General features: G+C 54.1%; 1 protein-coding gene across 1 annotated transcript; it reads left to right on the top strand.

The window, feature by feature from the left end:
* The first annotated feature begins 1314 nt into the window (after nt 1-1314).
* Nucleotides 1315-3480, top strand: LOC116514440 (homeobox protein HMX3-like). Its single transcript, XM_032226031.1, has 2 exons — nt 1315-1654; nt 2831-3480. Exons 1-2 carry the CDS (start codon nt 1315-1317, stop codon nt 3478-3480), a joined length of 990 nt encoding a protein of 329 aa, XP_032081922.1.
* Nucleotides 3481-8589: the final 5109 nt, after the last annotated feature.

Here is an 8589-nt window from a genome sequence, read left to right as displayed (position 1 = left end):
CTTCCCTCCCTCCCTCCCTCCCTCTCCCTCCCTCCCTTTCTCTCTCTCTCCCCCTCTCTCTCCCTTTCTCTCTCTCTCTCTCTCTCTCCCCCCTCTCTCTCTCCCTCTCTCTCTTTCTCTCTCTCTCTCCCCTCTCTCTCCCCTCTCTCTCTCCTCTCTCTCTCTCTCCTCTCTCTCTCTCTCCTCTCTCTCTCCCTCCCTCTCTCTCTCTCTCTCTCTCTCCCTCTCTCTCCCTCTCTCGGCTGCGGAGCTGGAGAGTTTGACTGGACCGAAAAAGCGCGGCGGGGAAGGGGGGCGAAGGGGGGGGTTCCGAGATAAAGAGAGGGAGGGAGGGAGGGAGAGACTGCGGGAGGGGTTGGGGGAGGGTGATGCCGCCCCCCTCCTTCTCCTTGGAGCGCCGCTTCGCTGGAGCCAATATCCTTTTGTGCTAATAGCCCGGTCCTCGTTTGCTGCCTTAATTGGACTATCTAAAGCCAATAAGAGGCCAGCTCTCCTAGCCTGAAGGCAAAGGACCAAAACGAAGGGGGGCGTGGATCTCCCGGGGGGGGGGAGGTTGGGTTGCGGGGGGGGCTGTTAACGCGTGTGCGCGAGGCGGGAGAGAGTGCACGGGCAAACGGGGATGGGGGGCTTCTGCCTCTCGGCTCCTCTCCCGCTGGCTGACTAGCTCACTCTTCTCAACCCTGCCTAGAGGGACCGGGAGAGTCCGGGGGCCCCCCAGCCGCCGCCCTGCCCTGCCCTGCCCTGCCCGATGCCGCTTGCCATTCCGAGAGCCCAACCTCCGCGCACTCCCAACAGTTAACTTGGGGTGACATTTGGATTTCTGCATTAGCATTTGGCGCCGGATTGACGCAGGAGAAACCACCGCAGCGCGGTTGTGGCGGCGGCGACAGCGGTGGCGGCGGCCCTTGTTGGCTTGCCGAGTAGAGTATCGGGCTGGGCGTCTTCCTTCCTCCCTTCCTTTCATCCACCCAACTCCTTCCTTCCTTCTTTCCTTCTTTCCTTCCTTCCTTCCTTTTAGCCACCCAACTCCTTCCTTCCTTCCCTCCCTCCCTCCTTCCTTCCTTCCTTCCTTCCTTCCTTCCTTCCTTCCTTCCTTCTTTCCTTCCTTCCTTCCTTCCTTCCTCCCTCCCTCCCTCCCTCCTTCCTTCCTTCCTTCCTTCCTTCCTCCCTCCCTCCCTCCCTCCTTCCTTCCTTCTTTCCTTCCTTTCTCCCTCCCTTCCTCCCGATGCCAACGGCCAATTCGGAGCGACTCCCGAACGCAGTGTGAACGCTGTCCCGAAAGCGGGGGAGGGGGGCGCCAAGCAAGGAAGAAAAATGCCGGAGACCAGCCAGGACGCCCCCAGCAGCCAGGCGCAGCCGCCGGCCGCGCCTTCGGCCGCGCCGCCCAAGGAGTCGCCTTTCTCCATCAAGAACTTGCTTAACGGGGACCATCACCCCAAGGCTCCTTTCAAGCAGACGCGGGCGCTGTTCTCTCCGGCCGCCAAGGGGGCTCTGGAAGGGGCTGGCTTCGCCCTCTCGCAGATGGGGGACCTCGCCTTCCCACGCTTCGAGATCCCGGCTCAGAGGTTTGCCCTGCCTGCCCACTACCTGGAGCGATCCCCTGCCTGGTGGTATCCGTACAGCTTGACCGGAGGGCATCTGCCTAGGCCGGAAGGTACTGACCAACACCGCCCCGCGTCTTCCCACCCTCCCCCTACGAGTTGCTCCTGAGGGAGCCGAAGCTTTTGGCCTCACCTCTTTGCTGGGCCAACTTTTGCCTTGAATCGACCAGGCTCTTCCAGAGGGGTTTTCTCCCCCCACAACCCCTCCCCTTAAATCGGGTGTACCCTAACTTCCTTGGCCAGTGGGCTTTCTCGGGTCAGTTGGGGAGATAGCCCCGGGGAGGAAAAGGATCTTCCTACATTTCTGGCGCATCTAGATGCTGGCCCACTAGGAGGACCAGAGAAAGGGGAGAGGCGGTGTCCTCCAGCCCCAGACAGCTACGTGCTGGAGAGGAGCACCGTTTCAAACCCGCTTCTCCCCTGTTTCTATTACCGCTTCGTTAACCTGTGCGTCACCTTAGAAAGCCTGCTTTCAATGAGGCTTATTAAGAAGAATCTCTGGTGCGTTGTATAACCGAGAGCCGGGCTGATTCCTTTTCAAGTGAAAAAGAGAGACTCACTTGGAAGTAAGCCTAGTCAAAATAACCGGGGCTTAAAAATCGGTGTGTCCAAAAAGAAAATTAAAAAAAGGTGGGGGGAAAGATTTCTGAATGAATCCGTTCCCGAAATGCCACCGTGCTTTGGGGGGGAAAGGTAGAGGCGATTCGGACATTTAGGATCTCCGTCTTAAATTTGACTTGCCGACCTAACTGTTGCAATCCTCAGCTCGATTAAGTGAAAGTAAGTCCCTCAAAAATCAGTCAGGACTTTTCCTCAAATCCCTGTAGTTGGGCTAATGGACTGAGTGAGTTCTGAGACTTTAGTATTCGGTGGTCTTAACTTCCCCAAGCAAAGGTGCAATTTCCTTGAGGGGCGAAAGAGATTGAGGGGATCCTTGTATGGACTGGGCGGAAATCCAGAAATCTCAGCTACGACTTTCTGTGTTTTTTCCATGTGCCGCAAGAACTGTAGAAGGGTGACTGGAGATGTACCCTAGTAAATGAGGGGCTTTTCGCGTCGAGTTCCCAGCGGTGCACTCTCTCCCCCTAGTATCTTGGGCATCCGAGGGTCAGGAGGCTCCGGGACACCGTGATTTAGAGCGAGAGCGTCTTCCGAGCCCTCCGGGGAATCTGGGCGCCTGGTTTGTGAGGCTGGGCTCCTGACTTTTTGTGCGCTTTGCTTCCCTCCAGCCTCCGTGGAGAAATGCCTGCTCCGAGATTCTTCGCCGGCCTCGGGAGGCACCGACAGAGATTCCCCGGAGGAGCCGTTGCTGAAGGCCGAGAAGGCGCTGGATACCAAGAGCCCCGACGAGATCATCTTGGAAGAGAGCGACTCGGAGGAGGCCAAGAAAGAGGAGAGCGGCGCCGAGGACTGGCCCAAGCGCGAGCCGGAGACGGGCAGCCCGGAGAAGAAGCCGCCCTGTCGCAAGAAGAAGACGCGCACCGTTTTCTCGCGCAGCCAGGTCTTCCAGCTCGAGTCCACCTTCGACCTGAAGCGCTACTTGAGCAGCTCCGAAAGGGCCGGCTTGGCCGCTTCGCTCCACCTGACCGAGACGCAGGTCAAGATCTGGTTCCAGAACCGGCGCAACAAGTGGAAGCGGCAGTTGGCAGCCGAGTTGGAGGCGGCCAACCTGAGCCACGCCGCCGCTCAGCGCATCGTCCGGGTGCCCATCCTCTACCACGAGAGCGCCGGGGCCGACGGAGGAGGGGGACCGGCCGGGGCCTCGGGGGCTGCGGGGGCGACCAGCGCGCCCGTCAGCCAGCCCTTGCTCACTTTTCCCCACCCGGTTTACTACTCGCACCCTGTGGTCACCTCGGTGCCGCTTCTGCGGCCCGTCTGAGAACTGCGCCCAACGGCCTGGGGCCAGGACCCTTTGGGCAGGCCCAGGGGGGTGGCAGCGTGCGAGCCAGAGAGGCCGGGGTGGGGAGAGATAGGCAGCAAAGGGAAGTAGGGATGGAGGGATCGTGGATGGACAGAAAACGGGCCTGAGCAACCCGATGGGGGGGGGGAAGAGTCGTCCTTTCAGGCCTCCTTTCCAGGCGGCTGCCCCCCCCCCCCAAGAGCATCTGGAAGGCAGCGGCGACTCTTGCAAGGATGCGCAGGCCGAACGGAGAGCCAGCTTCTCCCGCCGTTCTTGCCCTTTGAAAGGAGGCACAGTTAAGAAGAACCAGAATGTTTTGAAAAAGGAGAGCAGAAGAAGAAGGAGGAGAAGCAGGAGCCCGAATCTGGGTCCCGTAGAAAGAGGGGGTGACAAGGGAGCGGGGCTGTCCTTTGTGTGTTTGGAATCTGATTCCATGGTAGTTTTTTTTGTTCAAACGAAGCGAGGATGCGAAAAGGGCAAGAGGAAGCGCTGGGGAAAGGGAAGGGGAAGAGGGAAGAGTCCTTTTGTCCAGATGGGGCCAAACGCCCCTTTGAAAGCAGTGGAAAAGTGGGAATCCTGGTTCATGGGAATCCTTCCCCCCCCTCCCCTTAGACTAGAGATCTACGGGGTGGGAAAGGAACAGTTGCGCTAATACACCCCCCAGCCTCCAAAATATGGGCAGCCTTCAGGGTGGATGGAAACTCTTACTAGTTCAGAAATTCACAATGGACACTTTGAACATTATTTATTCAGTTTATTTGATTTGATTCCGGATGGGTCTTGTCCGTCCTTCCTTCCTTCCTTCCTTCCTTCCTTCCTCCCTTCCTTCCTTCCTTCCTCCCTCCCTCCCTTTCTTCCTTCCTTCCTTCCTTCCTTTCCCCTCCCTCCGAAACATTGCTTTAGTTGCTGTCCTTTCCTTCTCCTTCTCGTTCAAAAAAAAAGCTCACCGGATAAAAACACCCCCTGACGAGTGCAATATTGAACAATTCCAAAAGCACTATGGGATGGGTTGTGGGGGGGGGGAGGGAGGGGGGGTAGCCTAGGAGAGCAAAGGTGCTGTTTATTTTTGCTTCGTATGTTCTTTGTTGAGGGAGGGGGGGCAAGTGCACAAAATAAAGAGGGGAGAAGATGGAAAGGACAGAAACGCGGCCGCTGCAGGACTCCAAGCTTCGAAAGGAATCGGGACTGTGGGACGCTTTAAGTGATGGACAATCAGTCTGTTATGACGAATTGTAATTTATTTGCTACTCTGTACAGTTTTTTCTTGTCAGTTTCGAGGAGCGCGTGGCTTTTAGCCTGAGTGGCGATCTCCAATTCTTTCCCCCGTCTGTGGTTTTTTTTCCTCCCCTGTTGTCTGTCCCTGGCTTCTGTTATTCCTGCCCCCCCACTCCTCGCCACTCTAGCAGGGATCATTCCTATTTTTAAAATAACGATTCAAATTGTGATAAATAAATGTCTTGATGGAAAGGGGGAGCAAATAAAGGAGACCTGTTCGTTAAGGACGATTCCCTTGGTGTGTGTTAAATCTATTAAGGGGAAGGCAAGGGAAACCGGAGAGAACAGGTGTTTTGAATGTGGTGGGACACATAAACCCGGCCCAGAGCTCCGAGGGCCTCGGCGAACCCGCCAGAGACAGAGGATCTATTGTTCTCTTAAAAAGGAAACAGCGGCAAGGTTTCCTTCCACCGCAGGGAGGGTTTTTCCTAAAGCACTCCCCCCCCCCCTCCCCGGCCTCCGTACACCTGACTACACTTTTGCTGGGATCTGTAAGCGTTTTCTGGCCCGTTTATGGAGAGCCGCCAGGTTTTAGGATTTATCCTGCAGTAGTTATCAAGGTAAACGACTTGTGTTCCGGGTAATCTATTCAAAAACCAAGATTAACTTCCCCCTCCCCTCTTTCCCCACGCCTGCCAGATAAAACTCTCCCTAAACTTTTAAGGCCAATGATTTCTAAGCCTCCGAATCCGTCCTACGCAAGGGGTGGGATGAGGAAACTTCGATCAAAGTTTCATGTGTTTATGAAGTGGCTATGAAACAACCAATCCTTCCAGCAGTTTCCGTTCCAGAAATGATCATTTAATAGATTTAACAAAGTCCCCCATTCTTGGAACAGAGTGGCGGGTGGGGAGAGGGGGGGGGGGAGATGCCGGAAGGCCTCCTGATTCCGCAGAGGAGAGGGCTGCTTTAAAAGAAGAAGGGGGTCGGGAGTCGTTGCCCCGTCAAGGTTGCCTATTTTCTTGCGGGTTCTTGGCGAAAGCCCCTTTTCCTACCCCAACTGGTGGTGATGGTGGTGGTGGTGAAGTGAGCGATTACATCATTCGCGGAGAACAAGGGGTTAAAACCTTTCGCGCGTCACAGCTAAGAGACAGAGAAAGCAGGTCGCGGGAGGGGGCGGCAGGGGGGGGGACAAGAGGAAGAATTGACTTGGAGCCATCCTTCGCCTGGTGGAAGGAAGGGGGTGGTAACGCCCGGTGGAAGAGGGCCAGCTTTTCTTCCGCGCCCCCTCCCGCCCAGCTCAACACTCGAACTCAGAACCTGACGAACCCCCCCCCCCCCCCCCCAGAAAATTCCGCCGCCGGCCTACGATTGGCCGAGATCCTCGCTGTGTGCATCGGCTGAGCAGTTCTTTGGCTTAGGGGGTCGCTTGTCCCTTTTGCGGGGTGGGTGTGTGTTTCCTTTAAAAAACCATGTGGGCTCCAGTTGAGTTGGCTTAGGGGTCGCTTCTCCCTTTTGCGGGCGGGGGGGGGTTCTTTAGAAAACCATGTGGGCTTCAGTTGAGTTTTGGGGAAGATCCGCTGGGACGCAGCTTCCCAAAATCACCCTTGAAAGAGGAGCTGTTTTAAAGCCGCATGAAATCCGGTTGTTGGTGTGTCTGAACACTTGCTTTAAGAGCGCAAAGCAAACTCTTCCTTCTGATTGAGATAGACTCTATCTGATAGAGTACCGCTTTCTCCCCCCCCTCCCCAAACCGGTCTTCTATAAACCCTTAAAATTTACTTCTCGCTTTTTAAGGAACCCGGAACGCCCTGGGGTTTTTGGGGGGCTGCTGCGTTCGCTCAAAAAAAACCTTAATGGCTTAGGTAGGCCCAACGTTGGCTATCTCCGCCTGGCAGGCTTCTTGTGAACTCAACTGGTTCAGGGGCGTGCGCGATTTAGTACAATTCCCTTCCTGGGGGCCCTGCTTCGAGAGATAATATCGTTTTCCGTTTATACAAAACCGGCATGAATCATTTTTGTATGTATACAGTTGAGGCAAGGTTTCATTAAAAAGGAAAGAAACGAAGTGGGGGGGTGTGTGGAACAAAAGAGATAGAACCATTTTATTTCCCTTTCGTTTGGGATTGAAACCTCTTGGCCTGGCGCGATAAATGGAAAACAAACAGAAATCCGGAGTCAAAATACGATCTTCCTTGTGTCACCTACAAACACCAGGATGCCCTCGGGGCTGTTTGCAATACTAACTGTGGGCCAAGCCACCAGCAATCCATTAAAATAGCCTGTTGCAAATAGCACATTGCCCACTTCGATTGGCCAACGCCGGGACGCAATGTTATTAGACGCGGGGAAAAATAACTTCTCTATTTGTGGTTAGTAGCCTTCAGAAACGGTTCCTGGCTCACTTTGCTTTTACTCGATCGGGAGAGGACCAGTTGGAGGCGAGTGGAGCTTGTTGTGCAACTTGTACCCCCATCTTCATTATCTCGCTTTTATATGTTCCACCTGCTGCCGATGCTGCTACCGGCTACAAACTCCCCCCCCCCAAAGCATCGGAGTGGATTAAAATCATAACACGGGGACTATCAAGAACTTCTCCCGGCGTTTAGATTATAGAGGTGGGGGGGGGAGGCGAAGTGAGATGGCTTTTGGGTCACTTGCATAAGCACCTGCCTCCTCCTGGTGGTCCTCCTCCTCCTCTTCCTCCTCCTCCTCCTCCTCCTCCTCCCCTCTCATCTTCATTTCCTTAAACCTTGCTGGATTCGAATCTTAGTCCTGTCTTTGGTAGGAAAACGCTTGCTCCGGTTTGGTTAAACTACGTGGAGTTCTTGTAAGGGTAAACTGTCGAGGCAGCCTTGCTCCACCTTCCTCCTGTCCAGCTCTTCTCCACCCCCTTCCCCACGCAAGCACTTTACAATCAGTGTCACAGAGTGAACTTAATATATTGCCCTAAGAGGCTGTGAGATAACTAACCCTCGGTCAGCCTTGCAACATGTATTTGTTTATTTATTTATTTATTTATTAGACTTATATACCGCTTCATAGGGCTTTCAGTCCTCTCTAAGCGGTTTTACAGAGTCAGCATATCGCCCCCACAGTCTGGGTCCTCATTTCACCCACCTCGGAAGGATGGAAGGCTGAGTCAACCTTGAGCCGGTGAGATTTGAACCGCTGAACTGCAGATCACAGTCAGCTAAAGTGACCTGCAGTACTGCACCCTAACCACTGTGCCATCTCGGCTCCTATTTACATTTTCCTTTGGTCCAAAGTGCCCCGAATTTCGTGCTTCTCCCCATCCCTTTGCCTGTTCTGAAAATGGACCTCCAATGTAGCTTCTCCAAAATTTGCTGAGATGCCCCTGTGTGGCTCTTGTCTCAAATAACACCTGCGTCCTTTCAACGGCACTTTGTGGAGTATTTATTATCATATGGACCATATTGAGTCCAAACGGTCTAGATGAGGTCTCTAGGGATCTTATGAAGCAAAAGATTCATCCTTGGCAGCAAGGGCAAAAAGTTACTTTTTGCACGTTCTCTATATAATTTGATGCTGGCGTGGAGTACAGGTGCTCACCTGTGAAAGCCAGAATTACCCTCAAAACCACCCTTAGGGGGAAAAGTTTAGCGGCATTTTCTTTTTTAGAGGAAAGTTAAGGACTACAATAGAATTGCTTAACCGAAGTAACTTAAGTTTGGGCTCTTATTCTGAACTAAATAGCAATAGCAATAGCAGTTAGAGTTATATACCGCTTCATAGGGCTTTCAGCCCTCTCTAAGCGGTTTACAGAGTCAGCATATCGCCCCCACAGTCTGGGTCCTCATTTCACCCACCTGGGAAGGATGGAAGGCTGAGTCAACCTTGAGCCGGTGAGAT

The sequence above is a fragment of the Thamnophis elegans genome, chromosome 10 (genome assembly GCF_009769535.1).
Source record: "Thamnophis elegans isolate rThaEle1 chromosome 10, rThaEle1.pri, whole genome shotgun sequence".
NCBI classification, from domain to species: Eukaryota; Metazoa; Chordata; class Lepidosauria; order Squamata; family Colubridae; genus Thamnophis; species Thamnophis elegans.
The sequence above is the reverse complement of the archived record's forward strand: the minus strand, read 5'-3'. Positions and strand labels throughout refer to the sequence as shown.

What these genes read in the sequence shown, in the direction of transcription:
- LOC116514440 (XM_032226031.1), top strand. Translation starts at nt 1,315, where the DNA reads ATGCCGGAGACCAGCCAGGACGCCCCCAGCAGCCAGGCGCAGCCGCCG. An exon ending in GCATCTGCCTAGGCCGGAAG is followed by an intron (nt 1,655 to 2,830) that starts GTACTGACCAAC and finishes GCTTCCCTCCAG; the next exon opens with CCTCCGTGGAGAAATGCCTG.